The sequence below is a fragment of the Mercurialis annua genome, linkage group LG7, assembly GCF_937616625.2.
Source record: "Mercurialis annua linkage group LG7, ddMerAnnu1.2, whole genome shotgun sequence".
NCBI lineage: Eukaryota > Viridiplantae > Streptophyta > Magnoliopsida > Malpighiales > Euphorbiaceae > Mercurialis > Mercurialis annua.
Genome location: NC_065576.1, coordinates 8,689,964 through 8,715,221, shown reverse-complemented (window position 1 = coordinate 8,715,221; position 25,258 = coordinate 8,689,964). Strand labels below are relative to the sequence as shown.

The window sequence follows — 25,258 nt, the reverse complement described above, 5'->3', positions numbered from 1 at the left end:
ACCTCCGTCTTGGCTCTATCAACTTCAATACCCGCTTCCGAGATCTTATGCCCAAGCACAATACCCTCTTCCACCATAAAATGGCATTTCTCCCAATTAAGTACCAAGTTGGTCTCCTCACACCGTGCTAACACCCGCTCAAGATTAGCTAAACAACCATCGAAAGAATCACCAAAAACGGAGAAATCGTCCATAAATACCTCCATTATGTCCTCCATCATATCATTGAAGATCGAGGTCATGCAACGTTGAAAGGTTGCGGGGGCATTACACAATCCGAATGGCATCCGTCTATAGGCAAACGTCCCGTAGGGGCAAGTGAAAGTTGTCTTCTCTTGGTCATCCGGGAATATGAGAATTTGGTTGTATCCGGAATATCCATCGAGAAAGCAATAGTACTTGTGACCCGCCACCCGTTCAAGCATTTGATCAATGAATGGTAGCGGGTAGTGATCCTTTCTAGTTTCCGCGTTCAACCTTCGATAGTCGATACAAACTCTCCACCCGGTAACCGTTCTTGTAGAGATTTGCTCCCCTTTTTCGTTCTCTACTACCGTCATTCCTCCCTTCTTTGGTACGCATTGAACCGGACTAACCCAACCACTATCGGAAATCGGATAAATAATCCCGGCGTCTAGAAGCTTTACTATTTCCTTATGCACAACTTCCTTCATGTTCGGGTTCAATCTTCTTTGCCTTTGTGTAACCTTCTTGGCCCCATCCTCGAGGTTGATCTTGTGCATCACCACTTGAGGACTTATGCCTTGAATGTCGGAGATTTGCCATCCCATGGCTAACACATGCTCCCTCACTACTTGCACAACCCTCTTCTCTTGTTCCTTAGAGAGTTTGTTTGAGATGATGATAGGTAGAGATTCACCTTCTCCGACAAAAGCGTAACGGAGATGCATAGGTAGGGGTTTCATTTCGACTTGAGGTGGTACTTGGGAGGAAGGAGGTGTGACTCCCTCATTCTTAGTCAAAGTCTCCGGTGTGGGCCCGTCTTCATCATTGCACTCGTCTTCGGAATCATCGGATTGGAATACAACTTGCTTCACTTCGAAAATTTCAAAATCTGCCTTAACTATGCCTTGCACGATCCGTGCATTGTGACTTAAATGTGTTGCACGAATCGTGCAAGTCTCAGTTTTAGCTTCTGGAGCTCCTCTTTCCCTTGCACGAATCGTGCAACCAAGTTTGTGGGTGTTGCACGAATCGTGCAACAGCTTGCACTCCCCCAATTCTTGCACTTTCAACTCTAGTCCCCGGTTCGATGCTTTCAAGTTTGCTTCTAGTTGTTCCTTCACAAGTTCATCAACTACATCAATCCTCATGCACTCTTCCTCCTCGATGGTACCCCGCATGGCTTTCTTCATATCAAACTCAACTGTTTCCTCATCGATTCGCAAAGTCAATTTACCACCATGCACATCAATTAAAGCCCTTCCGGTGTTCATGAAGGGTCGCCCCAAGATCATTGGGCACACCTTATCCACCGCATAGTCCAAGATAACAAAATCAACCGGAAAGATGAATTTATCTACCTTGACAAGCACATCCTCAACAATCCCAAACGGCCTCTTCAACGAATGATCCGCTAGTTGGAGTACCATCGAGGTGCTTTTCACGGTTTGATCTCCACACAATTCCCTGAAAAGAGTTAGAGGCATAAGATTAATGCTAGCACCAAGATCACATAAGCAATTTATAGAACTCATAGTGCCAATAGTGCAAGGTATAGAAAAACTCCCTGGGTCCTTCAACTTAGCCGGTAGATCATTCAAAATGATTGAGCTACAAACTTCCGGAATGGGAACCGTTGCACCACTATCCCAACTCCGTTTGTTGGTAATGATATCCTTCAAGAATTTGGCATATTGCGGCATCTCTCGGAGTGCATCCGCCAAGCTAAGGTTAATTTGCAATTTCTTGAAAATCTCAAGGAACTTATGAAACTTTTCGTTCCCTTGAGCTTTCCTTAACCGGCTTGGGAACGGAACCGGTGGTACAAACGGTGGTGGCGGTGGCGGTCTCACATAAGGCTCTTCAACCTCAATAGATACCTCCTCACGCTCCCTTGGTAATTCTTGGCTTGAGCTTGCTATATCAATCACAATTTGGGGTTCATCTTCCTCCACAACATGCTTCTTCCCATTTGCTTTCTCAAGGTTTCTCCCACTTCGGAGCTCTACCGCCTTAACATGTTCTCTAGGATTATTTTCCGTCGTGGATGGCAACCCTCCTTGAGTTCTACCTTGAAGTGAGATAGCCATTTGAGAAATTTGAGTTTCCAAATGGTGAATAGTGGAAGCTTGGTTCTTCTCCCTTTGCTCCATTTTCTCTAATTTCTCAAGCACCTTGGCAAGCACATTTCCCTCATCCGTATTCCGTGGTTGTTGAAAACCGGGAGGATGTTGTGGTCTTCCACCGTAATTGTTCCCATGGTTTGGGTTTCCTTGATAGTGACCTTGTTGTTGTGGAGGCCTATTATTGCTTTGAAAGCTTGAACCCGCTTGATTAGACCCTTGAGCATTGCCTTGCCCCTCTTGATTTCTCCACCCGAAGTTTGGATGATTCCTCCACCCGGGATTGTAGGTGTTGGAATAAGGATCATTTACTTGCCTTTGACCCCCGACATAGTTTACTTGCTCACTCAAGGCTTGCCCCGTAACTAGGCATTCTCCCCCCGAATGGTTGAAATCACCACAAAACTCACATCTGACTTGAATATAAGCCACCGGAGCATTTCTAGGCGCAACTTGTTTTTTCAAAGCATCCAATTGTGCTTGGAGTGAAGCATTTTTTTCCTTGATGGCCTCCATCTCTCTAACTTGGTCAAGCGTCATTACCGACTTTTGACTAGCCGGTGCCCTTCTTTCCGTGGGTCCCCATGTGCTACTAACCATGGCCAACTTTTCTACCAACTCAAGAGCCTCTTCATACGTCTTTTGCATCAAAGATCCCCCCGAAGCCGCATCAATAGTGGCTCTAGTGGTGACATTCGTTGCATCATAGAAAATTTGAATCACGTGCTCCTTGTTAAGCTTATGATGGGGAACACTCCTTTGTAAATCCTTAAAACGCTCCCAAGCTTCATAGAGCGACTCCCCGTCGAATTGCACAAACTCAAGAATGTCTTTGGTTAACTTTGTTGTCTTGCCATGCGGAAAGTACTTGTTAAGGAAAGCTTGAGCCAACTCCCGCCAAGTATGGATCGATTCATTGGGTAGAGATTGAAGCCACAAACTAGCTTTATCCCTCAAAGAAAAAGGGAACATCCGGAGCTTGATTTGGTCCGCGGTTATCCCATGAAGCTTGAACGTGTTAAGGACCCCCAAGAACTTGGCTATATGGGCATTTGGGTCCTCATGCTTCAACCCAAAGAAAGCACAACGGTTCTCCAAGAGTTGGATAGTACTCGGCTTGATCTCAAAAGTTGCCGCTTGAACCGGCATAGCAAAACATCCGAACGTGGCATTATCCACATCCGGCAAGAAGAACTCGCCCAAAGTTTGCCTCGGTTGATTTTGCACTTGCGGTTGCACCCGAGGGCGAACTTCCCTTGGTCGCTCTTGTTGCCTTTGTTGATTCACATTCTCAAGTGGAGGAGGGGGTGGATATTGTTGTTCCCCTTCATCCACTAGAGGATTGAATCCTTCCTCTATCTCATAATCATGTCCGTCACCCTCCATAACTAAAGGAATCCGGGCTCTTCTTCTCACGCCTCTTTCGTAACTACCGAGATCCTCTTGAAAAGGTTCTAGTGGGAGATTAGCACGCCGTGTATTATGCATACACAAAGGGTAAATTCCTACACAAACAACGACAAGAGAACCGAGCGTAAATCACGAAAACGCAAGAACGAACAATAAAAGTAAAAACAGAAATTAACGCTAACTCGACCGAATTTCAAAATACTTTCAATCAATTAAACGCAACCTAGTCCCCGGCAACGGCGCCAAAAACTTGTTGAGAAAAAACCCAACTCGTAGTAAATCCGGAAGTCGGATGTCGATCCCACGAGGACTAAAGGTTTAAAGTGAGTGAAATCGCTTATGAAATTCAATTCGGAAAGCACAAATAAAGATTGGTTTTAGGTAACAATTCTAACAACTAAGAATCAACTAAACGGTAAAATGCAATAACTCAAGAAAAAGCACTAATTATCAACGATTTAAAATCAATAAAGGGAAACGTCAAGGGATTGGCAATCACACCTAGGTCATGCATTCATGGTTGGTCAAATCGGAAGTATTTCAAGGGCCGAGTGAAGTCTAATGCGTCATTCCCGCTCTCTCGAGCCTCAAGGAACAACAAAACCGCTACCTAATCACCTAATCAATACCAAGCTCACTCTCGTGTTACAAGGCATAACCAAACAATTAACTAGCGATTAATCAATCAACTCTAGGGCCACCTAAGTTCAAACCCACTCTCGTGGCGCTCTAAAACCTAGATTTTTAATCCTATTAGTCAATCTAATCAACCACCTCTCGGTGCATTAATCAAACTCTAAACATGATTAGGGTAGCTAATCCTAAACAAGCAATAAGCAATAGGAGTAAAACATGAGTAAACAACATTAAGAACCAACCAATCATACAACCCTAGGCTATCATACCAACCCCCTAACAAGGGGCTTAGCCACTCATGGCTAAGTTCTCAATACAAGCACTAATCAAACAACTAAACATTAAAAAGTAGAGAAAGATTACCTTAAGTAAAATGGAAGAACAATAACTCATAAAAGATAATGAAGATTCCACAATAAATAAGCTTGCATTAATTAATAAGAGATCTTGTTCAATCAAAACATTAAAAGCTTCACTTCACCAACAATGGTGGAAAAGATGGAGCACACAACTCTAAAGAGATTCTAAGCTATTTTTAGGAGGCAACACAAAAGGAATGAAAATAATAAATGTTGCATACCCTAATTTGAATCATAAGGTAGTACATAAAGTAGTCTCAAAAAGGAAATAAAAACATCCTACAAATGAGTGTTGGGCCAAAAGAGGAAATATGCAAAAGCCTTAGTCCTTTTCTTCAATTTTCTGAATCCCTCGAATAAGCCATTGCACGATCCGTGCAACTCAACTTATCCAAGCTTGCACGAATCGTGCAACAATCTTCAAAAGCTTCTGCCCATGGTTCTGAGGGATGCACGATCCGTGCAATGAGGTGCACGATCCGTGCAATGCTTCTGGCCCCTAGGACTTCTTCGATTCTTTCGCTTCCGGCTTTGCTCTTCGCTTCCTTTCTTTGAATCTCCTTCTTTTTACGCCAAAAATGCATCCTAACGCTCCATAATCCTGAAACGCTTAAGCACACAAATAAGATATAAAAATACCTCAAAGTGCATAATAAGAGACACTAAAATGCATCAAAAACACTCTATATTATAGGAGTAATTTACTCCTATCAAATACCTTGAACAATCTATTTGACAGTAGTTCATTTTAACTTGTTTACTCTGTACGAACTACTGTAATTTGCATATTGTTTTAATGGGTGCGTCTTTTCATAGACCTTTTTACCAGTTATTCCTTATGTAAACTGGTTGGTTTTGACATTGCATTTGATACAGGACATATATGTCATAAGAGGTTTATGTATATGCCCTATTCTTTAGAGATACAATTAAAAAATTTGTGATAGCGTTTCCAGTAAAGGTTTTGAAGTGTTTCAAAAAAGAAATTGAAAACCTTTTTATTAAATTAAAACGCGAATAACTAATAGTGATTTCTAGGCTTATTGCGAGTTTCAGAGCTATCATTGTCATTTCCTAATGCTAGTCTTGGCCCAAGATTTTGGATCGTTATACCAACCCATACCACTTTAAGATCCTTTATAACACTCCAAGTAGACAAGTTTAAGGTAAATACTCTTTTTCTCATTTCACACTCCTATTCTTTCACTTGTTATTTCTTTTTATCACTTATACTTACTTGACTGTCAGAGAGATACTCCGCAATTTTCTTTCAGCGACCTTCTAGTTGTCGTTCTTTGTATCTCAAGTGAGTTTCAAGAATCCAATTCGGCCTTAGACATGTCCTGGTGATTCACAAGTTATCAGTACCTTAATAAAACGTTGTCTTAAGTTATTGATAACAAAATTTAAATTATTGTCAAAAATATAACAGTATTAATAAAAAATCAAATTATTATTGAAAATGTTTTGTTACTTTTAAAAATGAAAGCAATAACAAAGATATATTTTCAACATAATATAGTTATTTAATTTTTAATCTTTTTTTAAAAGATAAATTCATAAAAAAAATATAAGATGAAAGTCATGAATAGTCAAAAAATGAACTTTCAAAATTCTAATCTATCAACAAAATACATCTTTCTATAAAGAACAAATAAAAAATTAATCGAAATAAAATAAAATAAGCCGAAATTTCCACAACCAGTTATAATTTATTCAATGACAATAAATTAATAAAATATCTTTTTATAAAAAAATAAATAATAATAAAAGACACCTAAAAACTTAAATTCCTTTTTCTATTGTTATATTTTCTAATTGATTCTTTTATATTTTCTTCTCTATTACTAGTTTCTTCCGTTAATTATGTTTTTCCTTTAGCTCTAACATTTGCAAATCCCTTGTTGTCAAAAGAAAAAAACTTTTGTAAGTTCCTTTCATCATTCCTCTAAAAAAAAAACTTTCATTATTTATAGCAAAATAACATAAAGCAAACTAAATAAAAAAAAAATTAATCACTTAAAAATCTCTCACCTTTAATTTTTTTTTTCAATTGCACCCTGACGTAGGAAAATCCTCTCAAAACCCCTCACCTTTGATTCTTTTTCAATTATATCCCAAAATATTAAATTGACCTCTTTTCACATAAAAAATAATTTGAAATAATCTTTTATTTTTAATTTATATTCTAATTAAACACTAATATTATTAATAACGTAAAAAATCATTCTTCCTAAAATTATATCCAATAAATTTTTAAAATTAAAACCATAAAAAATTCCAATTTATGGTACAATTGAAGAAAAAAAATCTAAAAATGGAGGATTTTGAGAGAATTTTCCTACATCATGGTGCAATTAGAATGGAATTTAAAAGTGGGAGCAACTGAAAAAATTTTAAAGATGGAGGGCTTTTGAGTAATTAGAACAAAAAAATTAAAACAAAGTTAATTTAGACCAAAAATTGTGTTCCATTACCGGTTGAACGCTAAAATCGGATCAATAGCTAATTATTATTATAATTTAAGATAAAATCTAGCCAGATATGAAATTAATTTTCAGTTAAATTCGTTGAGCTATTGATCACAATTTAAAAAAAAAAAACTGAAAATAATACTACTAATTCTCAAACTCTTTCCTTATCCAACATATTCAAAAGTTTGAGATATTTTTTTGTTAATTAATTCTGTTACGAAATAGTAACAAAAATCAAATTTTGAAACCGACGTGTCGATAAATGAGAGCAAGTAAAACAAATTATTTAAATTTTTAAATTTTAAATACTAGTATTTGTTTTCAGACAAAATAAAAACGTTAAATTATCTAAAACACTTTACTCTTCTCTTCTCCCAAATTTGAAAGAAAAAGAAAAGAAATGGAAAGAAACACACCGGTCAGAAAGTCACACACTTCCACCTCCGATCTGCTGACGTGGAGGGAGGGTTCTACTCCCTCTCACGCTCCGGCCACCGCCTCCGCCGCCCACCGCTCTCATCAGGTAATTTTTATTTCATTTACTAGCCTCCATTGTTGCTAAAAGAAATATAATTATTAATCTTTTTTAATTTGGGTTGTTGAATTTATGAATGTCAGCCGTCGGATAGGATGGGTCAGGTGCTCTCCGGTGGTCAGCTCACAGAGGAAGAAACTGATCTCTTGAAAAAGTAATATTTTTTGTTCTTTCTTTTTAGCTCTTCAGATCAGATCTAATGTAATGCTGCATTTATGGGTATTTTTTTAATTTTATCGAATATGAAAGTTTGGATAGTTTAATTGGCCATGCAATGTTGGAGAACAAGTTTGGATTTAGAAAGTTTGATGAGATTAATGCAAAAGAAAAAATTGAAGATCTTTGAAAAAACAGTAGGAAAAACAATTAGGGATATCCTTGAATTTGGATTATGGATCTTCCGTTGGTCGAGATGATCTTGATACGCTAAGACTCGGAAAATCTTATAAAAAAAGGTTAAAATATAGAGTTTCGTAAGTATCTATGAAAAGGAAATGAAATGTTGAAAATGTAGATTCTTTTTATAGAAAAAGGTTAATAATATAGAGTTTCAGAAGTATTTATGGAAACGGAAATGAAATACTGAAATATAGGTGTCGAGAAGTTTTTGTGCAACATAGCTAGTCATTGATTTTCTAACATGCGAAACCTTCTAGATATGTCTTTAGAATTCAATAGATTTTCTCAATTACTATGCTATTTCCAGGAAACCTTGCTCTGGGTATAAATTAAAGGAGATGAATGGCAGTGGTATATTTGCTGCTAATAATGGAGATGATGCATCTCAACCTGGTTCCGCTAAGAAAACTAGTGTACGCATCTGTCAGGTACTGATTTGATCTCGCCATTGATTGGAGTTTAGGACAATTCTTTATTGCTCGTTTATCAAAGATTAATTTTTCGCAATGGTAAATCTTTCTTATGCTTCAATGGTGTTGCATTTTCAGCAAGCAATGAATGGAATTAGCCAAATATCATTTAATACTGAGGAGAGCGTATCTCCTAAGAAGCCAACTTCTATCCCTGAAGTAGCAAAGCAGCGAGAGTTAAGTGGGACTCTTCAAAGTGATCCAGATTTGAACAGTAAGAAGCAGATATCAAATGCAAAATACAAGGAGATCAGCGGACATGACATCTTTGCTCCTTCCCCTGAAATTACACCTCGATCATTAGCTGCTGCTGCACGCACCTTGGAATCAAAAGAAAGCAAAGATATCGAGAAGCCTGCCACTAGAAATATCCGCACTTCTGTCAAAGTTTCCAATGTAAGTATGTTATTGTTTTCTGCATTCTATAATGTGTGTTTGTTTATTTCCATAGCTATAATATTATTTGAATAAGGAGGTCAAAGTAAATATAACTATTGCGTTCTTCTAACTTGATCAATCATATCATGAGGTGGTATTTTCAAAGAGGTCCATTTAGAGCAGTGGCAATGTTTGAAATCTGATCTACTAAAGTCTCAATATAGTCAATATTGGCACGTGTAGGCGGAAGTTTTGAGTATTGTCAAGAAAATCTTGTGAAGATTGTCGAATTTGCCTTTTGCAAACAACAATATTCGATGTTGTTTCTCCACTTCCTTTCATTGTTTTATCTTTTATTTTGACATTCTTGCTGTGTTTTTGCTTTCGGAAATCAAGCCCTTTTGGTGACTGTTCTATAGGCGAATGGAATATTCAATTTTCCTTAATTTATGTGTTAATAATACCAGTAAAGATTTGCTTTTTAAGCTATGTGGCCGATACTGAAAATTGGAATCATATGTTATAGCCTGCTGGAGGTCAGAGCAACATCCTGTTTGGTGAAGAACCAGAGACTAAAGTAACAAAGAAATTACACAACCAAAAATTTCATGAGCTGACAGGCAATGACATTTTCAAAGGAGATGTTCCTCCTGGATCTGCGGAAAAATCACTAAGCAGCGCTAAACTGAAAGAGATTAGTGGCAGTAACATTTTTGCAGATGGAAAGTCAGAGTCGAGGGACTATTTTGGTGGTGTCCGCAGGCCTCCTGGTGGTGAGAGCAGCATTTCACTGGTGTAACTAGGGGAAATCTAACTCGAAATATTCCATGATTTAAGTAGCATTGATCGATCGTTATGTAATTCCGGTGAGAATGATTATGTTTTTTACTTGCAAATTTCCGCTTCGGCATGTGATGGCTGTGAATTTTGTAAGCTACTTTAGTTTTATGCTGGATAGCTAATTGAGATATTTATATCCTCTTCGGTCACCCTTGTCATTTTTAACGTTGCCGGGATCATTTTAGGTTCTATATTTTCAATCATGAAAACTGAAACTTTCTAAAATCATAAGAGGTCTCATATAGAACAATTAAGTCCCTCAATTTACATTTTAGCATTGTTTTGTAGCTAAAATTAATTCCCTAAATGTGCTTTCACTAAAGAAAATTTCATGCTAAGTCCATCTCCAGTGGAAGCTGTGATGCCGTATTTGGTGTCAAACTACAATAACACTAAAAAATATGGAAAAAATAATATATATAATGATTTTTCTGTTAAATAATTGTATGTGTTTAAGTAAATTTATTTAATTTATCTGACTTTCGTGTTGCAGCAAATATGTTTAATATAATGTCCGGAATTACCAGGTATGTGGGCTTGCGGAAGGTCCATATCCCGGAGTTTCACAATGATATTGAGTTTCGGCTTAGTAGAGTGAGTCCTCGTCACAAAAAAAATAGATATGTTTAATATTGGAGATGCTTAATAAGGTACCTCTATAATTGTCCTTTTTGCAATAATTTGGTTCGCAGTCATAGAAATGTGCTCATCAGCATCATGCTGAATGGGTCATAATATTCGGGGGGTCTACCACCATTATTGCACATTTTAAACCTTCATTGCTACTATATTTGAGCATTAATGATGCAACATCCCTTCAATTTCCAGCAATCACTGATCCCTTGGAATCTTCCACACATGGATTTTGAGAATATCAATCATACACATGAGCTATAGATCAAAATAGAGGTGTAACTCAATCAATCTCGCTCGTGAGAGCTACTCGATAAAACTAATTCCGAAACTTAACTCGTTAAAACTGATTCGAGCTTGAATTTTTAAGGCTAGTTTAGCAAACGGGTCAATCTCAACCTTAGTGCTACTCAACTCAAAAGCTTGTGAGTAAAACTCGTTCATATATTTATATAATATATTAGTATTCTTTTAATAGTTAAACCTTAAATATTTAATTTATAAATATAATGGAAAAAAATATATTTAATAAAATTATTGAATAAGTTAGTTTGAATTTAAATTTATTAAGTAAAAACAAGGCTTGATTAAACTCGTCAGTTTTTGATAAATTCGAGAAACAGACAATGTATAAACTCGAATTACTCGACTTAAAGATAAAAAAGGTCAATCTCAATCTCCTCAATATTCGACATGACTCGACTATCTCAATCTTCTGACTCGACTCTTTTACACCTCTAAATGTTATGTGCGTTTGGCAGCATTTTGCTAAAATCGTGGGATCAAATTTGCCTACAAAGGCTAAATATTTTTCTATCCAAATGATAGTATCACATTCATCTCATGTATTTAAACACAAAGCAATTAATGTATGAATAGTCTGATTTATAATCTCATACTATGAGAATTATAAAAGTCTTATCACATGTAAGGGAATGAACTACTCCTTATTGCATAGCTCGCACATGCCTATTGGACACCATATATATTATAAAAAAAAAAACACAAAGCAACTTCCCATTCATATACACCACAGCATATAAGTATAGCAAAACACCCACTTTGGTCCATTCAATTTTTAAGAAGCCAAAACAAACACAGAAAAGAACTCACATCAGAAAGGTAATATAATGTCAGGCAGGAAATGCATAAAACATCCATACCAAAAGAACGTTTATTTTGCATCCGTTCAGGGTTTGCTCAAGCATCACCATGACCAATCAAGGCGAGGAGCATTTTCTCATAGTCACCAGAAGTGTCTCCAGCAATCGCACGATCAAGAGCAATACTGTTTCGGCGATGATATTCCTCTTTGATACGTTCCATGTCCACCTCTGCTCTAGTGGTGACAACTCTAGTAAGACCCCATTCGTCTGTCCCTTGCTTGTTAATGGCCATTCGCAGAACCTTCCCAAAGTATTTCTCAGGAGTGGTCAAGCATTTGATTGTTGCTCTCAGCAGCTTGAGGAACTCATCGCTAGGGTCGGCCTTCAAATCCTGCAAAGAAATTTTCAATTTTGAGACGTTTAGGCAAATTAGTGTTTCACGTGAAATAAAAAAGGAAAATTGAGACCAATACATTCAGCATAAATCGAATAACATGTTCCGTTCACTAAGAAATCATCCACGAAAATGGAAAATGGTGAAACCATGTTTCTACAAGAATACATTTTAAAAATAAAGTTTCAAAATTTCAGTAAGTGTTTGGGAAATAGAGACGAAACGTCAAAGTATAGGACTCGATAAATTTCCAAGCAACATAAATCAACATCGAGTAATTTCATTTCGGCCTTTTAAATTTTAATAATTCAGAGGAAAAACTTCCAAAAAGTATATTGGATGTCATTACCTTGTTGATGGCATTCCCAAATGTATTGTTGTAGTGATTAAGAGCTGCATTAATTTGTGCCTTGCTCCTTGTTGTCAGAATCCTAATGATTTCCTCATCATTATAGGCTTTGTTAGAGATCTTTTCATGAAGTATCTTTGCCTCTGCTTTTGCCAATATCATGTTCACCTCTTCTCCCTCATATCTGAATGCACTCACGAGAGGAACCAACAACTGCATGCGTACAATATTGAAGATCATAAAAACCGGTCCAACTTAGAGCACAATGGGAAGACCAATGGCAAGAAGTAGAAACAAAAGAATGCCTATTAAGAAAATTATAAGCATGACATGCTTTAGCTTATTTGTTCAACTTTTTTCAGTTCCAAATATGAGATTTACATTCTGTAAGAAATTTGAATAATGAGAGTCAAACCTGGTTCAGATTTATCAATGGTGTTCTGCTAAATAGCCATGAATAACGTGCTTAAAACTGAGACGAAATATCAAGGAAATAGTAACATAGACAGAGTACCGATGAGAATGAAGGTGGTACCTTGCGGAAGTCTCCAGTTGCATGATGTGCAACATCTTCCTCCAGTGATTTCTTGTAGCGAGTATGGTATGCTTGTCTCGCCTTGAATAGGCCAATCGAAGACCTAGTGCAAGCTATTTCCATGAGAACCCAGTGGCTTGATGTGAACCTCTTAGTAGCCTCATTAGCCAAGTATGCATCGCGATCAGCAGGATCCATTGTAAATAACTTTACAACCCTCTGCATGAAGTCGGGAAAAATTAAGGTAAGCTAGCATTAGTTATCCGAGTGCAAAAAGAAACATCGCATTAGTGAAGAAGAGGATCTAGCGTCAAAAGGCATCAGACATGGCGGCATGAAAAGTATTTTGCTCAACAGCAATGCTAACATTCTTATTTGAACAAACACTAGATACATCAAAATCTGACCTCAAAGTCACTAGTAAGTTCTTTGTCAAGGGCTTTAAGGAGATCCTCCCCATAAGCTTCAAAATAGGTTTTCTGAATCAAGTTGCGCTGAGCAGCATTGCGATGAGCCAAGATATCAATAATCAATGACTCATTCGTTCCCCATCCTACAAAACATGATCAGAACATATACTCAGTTTCAGTTCATCCAATGTACAATAAGGTGCTCTTCAAGTAAACAATCATTAAATTGAATGTTTTAATTGTTAGAAGTGAATATTGGACCATTAGTATTTTCAATTTCTTTTATTAGCCCTAACGTAAGTCCAATATTTATCCTTTAGCGCGGAATGATCAGGAAAATGCCGTTTTGGACAAAAAAAAAACAGGTGAAATGGATGAAGGTATGATAGATAAAAAGGTTGTTTAAAGGACTAAACTCTGTCTATCGATTAGGTCATTTCCAGAGTGATATTCCATAATGAAAAAGCCCTTTCTTTTTAATGTCTCTCGCGATCTCATTTCCTTTGAGAAGGTCTACAGGCACAGAACCAAAGACCAACAGGTTCACTAGCAAGGAATAAAGTCTGTGAACTACGCGGCAGCTAGAAAGGAACGCATGACATGACCATCAGCTATACTAAGAATAAATGTGTGATGATGGTGAGGTAATAACAGTGTTTGGTTTACCTAAAAATTCATTTAGTAACTCGATTTTTTTAGTTTCATAGAATTGATTATCGTTTATATTCAATGAATTCATTTGCAAATGAAATGAATTCTAGAATAGAAGTGAACCAAACAAAGAGATAATTGAAAATGAGTCCAGCTTATGACAGTAAGGATAATTTCATAGAATCATTCAGATAAATAATATAATCCGGATTAGGACATAAATATAGATAATCTAACAAAGATCAAAACCCATGAAAATCGGATCATACAATTTAAGAAAAATAAATCAAAGATCGCTAAATATAACAGCAGATGATCCATTATCAGCATCAAATAAAAGGAACAGTTCAAAATGTAGATAGAAATCAAAATCAGCAGATTAAAGAACAGAACAGATGATGGACCTTGAAAAGCTTTGTGGAGCTGCTCAGCATCCTCCGATGGAGGAGGAACATGGGCGGGAAGTTTGAGCGTCGCCATTTCCTTTTCGTGATCGTTCACCGACGTTGTCTTGGGAAGAATACAAGGCCAAATCACTGTTTTTTTATGGTGTGGCTTTTGGTCTTATATAGGTAGAATTTGGTCAATTATATGGAGATGAAAACAATTAAAAATTATATTTATATAGTAATAAAGAAAATGCTATATTTATTATGACTAGTTTTGCATTACGTGCTATGCAGTGGCTCGTAACGTAACTCTTCAATGAACATATTAGTAAATTTATTGTAATTATATCAATTTTTTCTATTTATAATTAATATTAAATTAGTTAAGAATTTTTGTACAAGTAAATATAATATATTCAGTTATTAATTTTTTTCATACTAAATTTATTCTTCTTTTGGTTTTATAATAATCATAATTAAATATTTAACTTAATTTTATTAATAATATCTTTAAAAATAACAAGATAGAAATTTAAATAATATTATATTGACCAAATATAATATTTTAATTTTGTAGTTCAATCAAACTAAAAGATAGGTATTCCTACTAATTTGGAGAAAATTTAATTATTTTTTACATATTAAAAACTAAATTGGAGATAATTTAGCTAACTATTCTAATTAGAACTTTAATTACAATAATAATTAATTAAATAACTAATTAGTTAATAACTATAAAAACCTTTATTTATTAGTAAACTGAAAAGAATTATTCAGTAAATTTGTCTGTCCCCCTCCCCCCCATCCGTGCTTTTATATATAGTATAGATAGATAGATAATTTCTTGAAATACACTATTCGCCAACTTTTTATAATATTACCTTCCAAGTTTTAATTATTATTATTTTTAACTTTTCTGTTTAAAAAAAAATATTTTTTTATTTTCACAAATCCCTTTTTCGATTTTCGGTTTTTTCGGTTCGGTCGACCAAACCGACCGACATTTTTAATAATTTTTTTATAGATTTTTTTCCTGAATTTTTTTTAATTTTTTTATTGTATAACAATAGTGTTTTTATAGTTTAAGATTTGTGTATATAAAGTGCATATATAGTGTTAATTTTATTTTTTTTATAGATTTTTTTTCTGGATTTTTTTATTTTTTATAGTGTAAAAATAGGTTATATATAGTGTTTTTTTATGGTGTTTTTATAGTGTATTTAAGACATTTTATAGTGTTTTTATGGTCTACACTATAAACACTGTAAATGCACCATAGATATACTAAAAAACGGCAGAAATATACTATAAGTACACCAAAAATACACAAAAACATAAATATATTATAAAATTACTACAAATGCACCATAATTAAGTTAGAGAAATATGTAGCGTAGGAAATACGAAAATGATTGGTCAAAATAATTTAAATACTTTGCCAAAAACAGATATTTGGAAAATAATCTCATCTTTATTTAACAAAAAATGATGTTTATATATATATACCTATTATATCTTATCTCCCTCCTCAAAAAAAAATACTCCCTCCTTACAGTCTATTTTTTTCTTTAAGAGAATTAGCTAATTACCTAAATTAGGAAAATATTAGCATTTGATAATCCTAAAATTCTAACTTAATTTACATACCCCAAACGTGTCAGCCACTTATTTTTTTACCCTGCCGTTTTATTATTTATACTCCACTTATACATAACATGTTTTATTCATAGTTTCTTCTTCTTCTTTTTCTTCTTCTTCTCTTCTTCAGCTCATTTAAAGAGAAAAAAAACAACAAATCAACAATTAAATTCAAAATTTTCGATTCATAACAATTCAACAAATTGATTTCTCTAATTCTATCATTACTTTTTAAAAATTTATTGTGACTTTCAAATTTAATTTCGATCCGCTCGAATTTTTAATTCGTAATCAAATAGTTTCAAATTTCACTTCGAATTCAAATCTAACGATCATAACTTTCTACAAAAACAAAGAAAACTGTAAATTATTAATTTATTTGTTCTCATTAAAAATCTATTAAACCGTTTACAAAGGTTTCAGAAACAGAAAGCATACAGTTTCAATTGCAGTTTCAAACCGGTTACAAAGGTTTCAAACATTTTAATACAGTTTTTAAAAAACGCTTTCAAACAGTCTAAAAAATAACAGTTTTAAAAAACAGTTTCAAATCGTTTACAAATGTTTCGAACAGTATAAAAAAGTTTCAAACCGTTTACAAAGGTCTTAAACAGTTTCTAAAAAATACTTTCAAATAGTCTAAAAAATAATAGTTTCAAACAGTATAAACAGTTTCAAACCGTTTACATAAAAAATAACAGTTTCAAAAGAAAATTTTAAATTGTTTACAAAGGTTTCAAACAGTATAAAACAGTTGCAAACCGTTTACAAAGGTCTCAAACAGTCTAAAACAGTTTCTAAAAAACACTTTCAAACAATTTAAAAAATAACAGTTTCAAACAGTATAAAACAGTTTCAAACCGTTTAAAAAGGTTTCGAACAGTATAAAACAATTTCGAAAAAAACAGTTTCAAACGATTTCTAAAATTAATTTAAAACATTTGAAAATTAGGTCAAAACATCATTAATGAAGAACATTGCGATTTTTCAAAAAAAGTTATAAAAAACTCCAAAAAACGATACTATAATAATTAAAACAACATAGAAAGAAAGAACTAGAAGAATAAGAAAAAGAAGAAGAACTTTCTCATCTATCACCCATCATGTTATCTTTTAAACTCTTTTTTTATTCAAATTTCTTTATTTTAGAGTTCATTTATATAATGTGGAAATAACGAAGAAAAAAAAGTTGCAGAAAGAAGAAGAAGAAGAAGAAGAAAAAGAAGAATGAGAAGGAAAGAGAAAAAGAAGAGAGAAAAAAAGGAGAGAAAAAAGTTTCAGGAAAAAAGAGAAGAAAAAAACGAAAAAAAAAAAGAGGAGGAAAGAGAAAAAAAATGAGATATGCATGTGTTTAAGAGAATGAGAGTAAAAATACAAATAAGTTATTTTGCTAATTGAGGTACAACTAAAAACAACATAAAAATAGAGTAAAAAAGTAAATTTTTAAAATTGAGGTATTTGGAACAAATAAATTAAAAAAAAGGAGTATTTTATGCAAATTCCTCTTTTTCTTTTCACACAATTTAAACCAAATAATAAATATTCTTACTTTTTATAACTTAATTTTTATTTTTCCTACCATGTATTTATTAAATATTATAATTAATTTACCTTTTATACTAATGACAATAAATAATAAACTTTAAATAAAGTCAATATAAAAAACTAAGTGGTAATTTCCTACAATACACCATTTTCCATTTTATTTACAACTTTACTTACCGGGTTTTGACTCTTTTTTCCAACTTTTTTTTACGGAAAATACCTTCTTCTTTTTTTAATTTCACAAATACTTTTTTTCACTTTTAATGATTTATTCTCTTTTGTATAGATTTTTTTTCTGGTACTTTTTTATTTTTATCGTATTTTTAGTGTAAATATGGTATATTATAGTGTATCTATAAGTGTAATTATGATATTTTTATAGTGTAACAATAGTGTATTTATGGTGTTTTTATAGTCTAACAATAGTGTATATTTAGTGTATTTATGGTATTTTTGTAGTTTTTTTGTAATACACCATAAACACTGCAAATGCACCATAAATATACTAAAAACGGCAGAAATACATCAAAAAACATAGATATACCAAAAAACACCAAAAATATACTATAAATACACCAAAAATATACTATAATATAAATATATTATAAAATCACTACAAATACACCATAAATCAATTTGTTCTTTATAAAATTAGTAGCAATAAACAAATGTATGAATAAGAAAAAGATAAATAATTATATGAATAATAGAATAATTTTATAAATAAAAAAATTATAAATCTACAATAATTTATTTACAAAATATTTAAATCATCACAAAGAACCTAAAAAAATTACGCAAATCTAAAAACAATGTTAAGAAATTCATAGCGCGAACGGAAGAGATGAATGAAAACACGACCGGAAATGACGAGAAATCCATCAGAAGTAGACAAACGGAAGCGCGAATGGAAAAGACGAACGGAAAAGCAGCCGGAAGAGACAAACTCGAATAAACGAAAAAAATAAATAAATAAGAAAGAATTTTGAGAGAAAAGAGAAAAAAAATAGTGGTTATGTAAAAATTTAACTTAAAATAAAATAAAACTTCTATATATAGTGGGTACTTTTTTAAATAAGTTAGTAAAATAGGCAGCGACGGAAATTAAGGAAAGATGGCCAAATTGGTATAAATAAGTTTAAAAAATAGGGTATTTTGTAAATAATTCCAAAAAATAATATAAATTGTGATTTACAAGGAATGTGGATAATTATTTGGAAAAAAAGAAAAAAGAAAAATATAGATTATTATTTTGGAACAGGGTATAATTTAACCAATTTAATTTGCTAACATCCGATCTACTTGAAAAATGAAACAAACTAACCATTTTAGGACTACCTTTCATACTGATATAGTATATCTAACTCGCTTATGGACATATAAAATATCGTGCATCGAACCAAAAGATTTGGATCCATGAATACAATTAACTTGAGGCATTTGTTATTATAAAGATTATTAATTTACCACAATATCCCAATTGTAAATATTATTAGTATACATGCGATAATAAATATAATTTCTAATCAAAAAATTATAAATATAGCTAGAAAATGCTAGAAATAAATTCGAAAGCTGGAAATAACTAGAAAACATGCATTAAATTAGTAAAATGGGTACGTGATTTTTATTGACCAATCATGACAAGTAAGGCAGAACATTGTCATAAACAAGATAATCCTAAATTTCTATAAATAACACATAAAATTGATGTAGCCTACAATTGGATGTATGGGAGCGGTTAATTTTATTTCACCATTTTTTTAGGGTTTTACTATTCGCCGCCCAAAATTACTACCCACCGCCCAACTTTTTACCAAAATATACCTAAACCATTTTCAGTTAAAAAAAACTCAATCCTCTTAACTCAACTAAAAACCCGACAAATAACCGAGTAAATTTATAATAAAAATATCAAAATAACCTAAAAATAAAAGACGGTAACCTCTAATAATTAATCGGTTTTTAATTTTTTCGTTTTTAAAATTTTTTAATTTTTTTTTAGTTTGTTTAATGGGTCATCGCCGTGATTTGGCGATGGACCCTATGAACTATCGCCTTGATTTGGCGGTGGTCCCATAGGGCCATCGCAAAATGACGGCGATGGTCCCTATGGGCCATCGCCATCTCAAGAAGATGGCCCTTGAGATGACGATGGCCCATAGGGGCCATCTCCTTGATTTGGTGATGGCTCATATGGGCCATCGCCATCTGAGGGCGATGGCGCATTAAAAGAAATTAAAAAAAATTTAAAAAATTAAATAAATAAAAACTGATTATTTATCGGAGGTTCCGTCTTCTATTTCTAGTCGATTTTGACATTTTTATTGTAAATTCGCTCTGATATTCGTTGGGTTTTTAATTGAATTGAGAGGATTGATTTTTTTTTTAAACTGAAAATGGCTTAGGGGTATTTTGGTAAAAAGTTGGGCGGTGAGTAGTAATTTAGGGCGGTAAATAGTAGTCCATTTTTTTTATTTGAAACACCCTAAAGACTGTGTGTTCGGAGGGGGTTTAATGTTTACTTATTTATCAAGTTTAGGAGTCAAATATGATTATTTAACAAGTTCATATGTTTGACATATAAGACGTTAAGTTTAGGAGTTAGATAAAAAGTATAAGTTCAAAGGTTAAATTGTGTATTAAGCGTTTTAGAATCAAATAGGTCGCTAAACTAGTGAGACCACTTGTTTTTGATTCAATTGATTCAGCCAGTTCAATTTTTGGTTCAACCCATTGAGTAAATTATACTCCCTCCGGTCCATAATATTTGTCGCATTTGGCTTTGGCACAAGAACTAAGAAAACAATTAATATGTCTTAATTTGTAAACACTTTTACTAAATTAACCCTACATTGAAATTTGTTTTCATTTATGACTACCATTTTCATTTGTTTATTGTATTCTTTCAATAAATTAATGAGGGGCAAACTTGGAAAAATAGCAATTAATGCTCTCTTGATATTATAACATGACTAATATTATGGACCAAGAAAATTTCTCAAATGCGACAAATATTATGGACCGGAGGGAGTATAAAATAAATTGTAGTCATAGTTCATGGTTCAACTACTAGTTCAATTTTCAGTACAATAATTCAAGTCAACCAGTTCAATCGGATTAAATCAGATTTGTTATTTTCAAAGTTGGTCAAACCGGCAATTGAAATCGGTCGGTCCAATTTTTTGGTTCAACCGGTCGGTTTGATTTTTTAATCACTAATTGAAACCTCTCAAAATTAAAAAATAATACAAAATAATTAAACAAAATCAATAAAGAAAACCCAATTTGGAAAGCAAAATCCTCATAGCAAAGTATTATCCAAGAACGAAATACTAACAAATATCAACCAAATCTAAATCTACTAAAATCAACTCCAAAAAAATCTAAATATAAAGAAAGAAAAAAGAAACTACCTTTTTAGTTGTGAGGATGATGATGTGGTGGGTCAGGTTGTGAAATTACTAATGCTATATATTATCTATGTTGGCAGCTTCAAAAATCAAAATTGAAAGTTGAAAGGTTCCATCAAATTCTTTGGAGTAACTTTTAACTTACTCTTCTGAAGCTGATCAGCTGCTATTTTGTAAGAAAACATTAAGAAATTTTGAAGATAAACAAAGAAAATGCAAAATTAAGAACATTTTTAATTTGGGGAGTGAGTTGGAAATCCATTATCTTCATAGAAAATTAGGCATAAATGGGAAAAGCAAAGTCAATTAAGAGTAAAGCAGTTCACTTTGTGTCTGATCTCACCACTATTTTCCTTAATCCCATCTCTGATAAACCCTCCTCTAAGCATCATCCTCCTCCCACTGTAAGTCCTTTTTGTTTCTGATTTCTGTATGTTTGGTTTATATTTTGTATTGAATTTGAAGGGTACCCTTTACATTTTAGGGGTCAAAGTTTTGTTCTTTTTATTATTGAGTTGCTATTTTTGGATAATTGGTGAAAACCCCAATTCTATTTTGATGCTGGTTAGGGAGATTTTTGTTTCTTTTTGTCAATTTGTACTTTGGTTTTGTTTTCTTTAGATTATAATTCATAGGTTTCTTATTTATTGGAGTTATGAAATTGTTTGGTGATTATTATCTGTGGCTTTAATTTAACTGAAGCTTAAAGATTATCCCCCGCAAAAGCTTGAAATTATGTTGAAGATGAACTATGGCAACCTGCTTAATGACGGCCTAATCAAATAGGCAGCGGTGTTTAGCTGTTTGTTTATTGTTTTGATCAGTTGGTTTATTTTGGAAGTCCAGAGTGTTGAGAAGTTGTCCTAATTGTATCACTTTACTTATCATTTGGATAGGAAGACTTGAGCGAAACAAAAAGGAATCAGCTAGAGTCGATTAGTGAAGAGAATAATGGTGATTTAGTTGACGGGCCAGATACTTCTTCTTTTACTGCATTCCTACACTCCCTACTGTCATCTTCGCATCCAGGAGACAATTCAAATACAGGTGAGAAGAATGATAATGTAGCAGAAACTGTTGGCCAGCCATCTGACAATGTGAGGAAAGAGAGTGGCGCAAGGAAAGGCTTATTTTCCAGGGGTAAACAATCTCTTAGAGCTATTTACCATGCTGCTAGAATTGGTGGAAATCGGGGTCAAGAGCGCAGGAGCAATTCTGACATGATAATTGGTGATGAGAGTGATGAGAGTTTTGATGGATTGGAGATGAAGAATATGCAAATTGTGAAAAAGCCTGACGAGTTGACAGATATTCCCGACGTTTCCGAGCCTTCATTGCTTCTCTCAGAGAAATCAAGAAGTGCCCTTTATGCTTCACTTCCGGCACTTGTACAAGGGCGGAGGTGGTTGTTGCTTTACAGGTTCGATGACAATAATTTCAAAAGTTCTGCTAGTACTATTAATATCCTAGTAGAATTTCATTAACTGTATCACACTCTATGCTTACTGCTTGTCTGTCCTTGTCTGTGCTATTCATTGCAGTACATGGAGGCATGGGATATCACTTTCAACATTATATAGAAGAAGCATGCTTTGGCCTGGACTTAGTCTTCTGGTAATGCTTTTCTTCTTATTGTTTTTGTTAGGTCTATATGCAAATTTAAGATCATTTTTACCTGTTTTTAGTTTGTTTTCTTAGCAAATATAGAACATGTCAGGAGTTGTATCAAGTCTTTTACATACTTAAAAGAAGACCTCTATTAGTATTCAGTAGCTAACAGTTTTCAGCTAGCCAACTTGGTAAAAAATCCGAGAAAGACATAGTGTAGCCTCCTTCAACTAAGGTCTAGGATATTGCTTTTTTACAATTTGTGGAGGAAAGTAAGCATTTGATGCTTTACGCTTATAAACCATAAATCTCTAGCTCATGATCATATATCATTTATTCACGTTAAATATGTGTATCGAACTGCAGTTGGGGAATTGATTTTTGAAAACTGCTGTTTGGGAAAAGCATGTAAAATATAAATAAATGTTTTTCAAAAAATAGATTAGGAAAAAGGACTTCAAGAAAAAGAAATCTTAGATTTAATTCTAAAAACTTATAAAGTAATTTTTGATCTAAAACCGCTATCCCAAACAGGTCCTAAATGTCAGTTTCCATGGATGTTTAGCTTCTATCCAGATCAACTTTCGATCACAAATAAAATTGTCCCCACTCTGTTTTTTCTCTTTTCAGGTTGTTGGAGACAGAAAAGGTGCAGTTTTTGGTGGTCTGGTGGAGGCACCATTACGACCAATGAACAAGAAAAAGTATCAGGTACTGCTATATTTGATTTGGCTCTTTAATCATTTTGGATGAAATTCCCTTTTGAAATGTGTTGAGATTGAATTTTGAACAGGGAACGAACAGTACTTTTGTTTTCACCGATACACCTGGCAATCCTGCGATATTCCGACCAACAGGTACATCTCTCCGTGTCCTCTTGGAGACAAATTTGAGTTTTAGTTCAATGGCAGTTCTCTTATACACTTCTTAAGTAAAGCTTAATTCTCGAGAACAGAATGTTCAATTGCCATGTCTGATTACTGCATTTAATCAATGACTTCAAATTAAAATCATACATAGATTGGTTTCAAATTACCAATCCAAGTATCACTTTTATCGATATCTGAAGATTTAAAATGAAAGTTATTGGTTTACTTGAACAAAATTTGGTGTGGTAGTTAATTACAAAGGCATGTAAATTTGTTACTTCTTAATGTTACGCTGATGACGAATTGAAACAGGTGCAAATCGTTATTTCACTTTGTGTGCGACGGACTTCCTAGCAATTGGTGGGGGTAGCCACTTTGCACTTTACTTGGATGAAGATCTGTGAGCCATTTCTTCTTCTTTTTCCTCTGTATTTTAAGTACTTAATCTACAACCAATTAAATGTGAACATACAAAAAAAGTGATATTTTGTATTTTCCATCAAAGATTAAATGGATCAAGCTCAGTCTCGGAGACGTATGGGAACCCTTGTCTTGCACACTCACAAGACTTTGAAGTTAAACAAGTTGAGGTAAGTATTTCCTCTGCAAACACTCAGTGTGCACACACCGGTTCGTAGGTACTGGATTTGATTCACATGAAAAGATGGTAAAACATGTTTCTGTTTCTTGTGAGATGTAGCTGTGGGGATTTGTATATGGTTCAAAGTACGAGGAGATGCTTGCTTTAAGCAAAACAGAGGCTCCTGGGATTTGCCGGTGGTAAATATTCAAACATAGAGCAGATATAAATGTCAAGGTGGATCACTCGGAAGGTGCCCTTCAGGCAGAAGTGCTCATAGAAATGGTCCGAATTCTCATGTCATACCTGTCCTTTGATTTACTGTCAAGTTTTGTACATAGACCTTGTATGCATATACGAAGAGTGTTCACCCTACCTGAAAGTCTTTAGATCTAACCTGGATGTTGACCATAAAGCGTTGATAAACGATAATATGGAGCACGAAAATGTGTTTCTAGACTTGTAAAAAGGCTTAATACATCATTTGACCCGTAAACTATACACTTTTATTCTCTGAGACTCTTAAACTAATTTGATATTCTATTGGACCTCTTAAGTTTATTTTTTGTTCTATTTAACCCGTCAACTGCAACTTTTTTGCCGATATGACCTTTTTCATCCAACGTGGCAAAAACGCGTGTTTTCAAACACTTTAAAGCGCGTGAAGGATAATTAAAGTGCATAAATTGTTCTATTTCACTCCCGAACTACACTATTTTGTTCTATTTGACCCCTGAACGTATTTTATTTTTCTATTGCACCTTCAAACTTTTAATTTTTACTCATTTAACCTTCTCGAAAATACAATTATTTAATTTTTATCCATTTAATCTTCTAGAAAAATAAAAAAATATTGAAATTTAGTCAAATAATTACATAATATAACTTCAATGTATATATTTGTTTACATTCAATAATGATAAATGAAGTTTGTATGTTTTTAACGATATTATAAAATATATAAATTTACTATATTGTGATAATATTAAAAAAAGACTAATTTTTTAAAAAAATTATAATTTTTAGTGTGTTTTACGAATTTCCAATTTTAAAAATTTTAATACACCAGCTTTTAATTTTTTGCAATATCAAACTTTTCAAATCAATTCTGAATTTTTAAAATTTGTGTTAAAAGTGAAAAACACGCTCATGATTTTTAAAGCCTTAAATGATTTTTTCAATCACTTTTTATCTTAAATTAAAAAAATATTTAGGCTATATATTTTTTGACCCCTAAACCTTACTCTTTTATTTCCTATGGCCTCTAAATTATTTTAGTGTTTCATTGGACCTCTTAACTAATTTTTTTATTCTATTATAACTCCACGTCA

The 25,258-nt window shown here is 33.5% G+C and overlaps 3 protein-coding genes across 3 annotated transcripts; 2 read left to right on the top strand and 1 right to left on the bottom strand.

Annotated features, from left to right (window-relative positions):
- Positions 1 to 7,513: 7,513 nt before the first annotated feature.
- LOC126657633 (uncharacterized) lies at positions 7,514 to 9,956 on the top strand. Its single transcript, XM_050352344.2, has 5 exons — positions 7,514 to 7,708; positions 7,804 to 7,874; positions 8,427 to 8,547; positions 8,668 to 8,985; positions 9,494 to 9,956. The coding sequence occupies exons 1-5, from the start codon at positions 7,586 to 7,588 to the stop codon at positions 9,764 to 9,766; spliced, it is 906 nt and encodes a 301-aa protein (XP_050208301.1). The 5' UTR covers positions 7,514 to 7,585; the 3' UTR covers positions 9,767 to 9,956.
- A 1,524-nt stretch (positions 9,957 to 11,480) lies between these two features.
- LOC126657355 (annexin D2-like) lies at positions 11,481 to 14,448 on the bottom strand. The gene is made up of 5 exons (XM_050352027.2): positions 14,290 to 14,448; positions 13,232 to 13,377; positions 12,825 to 13,043; positions 12,290 to 12,502; positions 11,481 to 11,937 (listed from the first exon to the last, which is right to left on the bottom strand). The coding sequence occupies exons 1-5, from the start codon at positions 14,363 to 14,365 to the stop codon at positions 11,641 to 11,643; spliced, it is 951 nt and encodes a 316-aa protein (XP_050207984.1). The 5' UTR covers positions 14,366 to 14,448; the 3' UTR covers positions 11,481 to 11,640.
- Positions 14,449 to 20,951: 6,503 nt separating this feature from the next.
- Positions 20,952 to 24,302, top strand: LOC126657807 (uncharacterized). Its single transcript, XM_050352590.2, has 8 exons — positions 20,952 to 21,274; positions 21,767 to 22,290; positions 22,412 to 22,484; positions 23,109 to 23,189; positions 23,272 to 23,335; positions 23,660 to 23,747; positions 23,853 to 23,937; positions 24,048 to 24,302. The coding sequence occupies exons 1-8, from the start codon at positions 21,158 to 21,160 to the stop codon at positions 24,129 to 24,131; spliced, it is 1,116 nt and encodes a 371-aa protein (XP_050208547.1). The 5' UTR covers positions 20,952 to 21,157; the 3' UTR covers positions 24,132 to 24,302.
- The last annotated feature ends 956 nt before the right edge of the window (positions 24,303 to 25,258 follow it).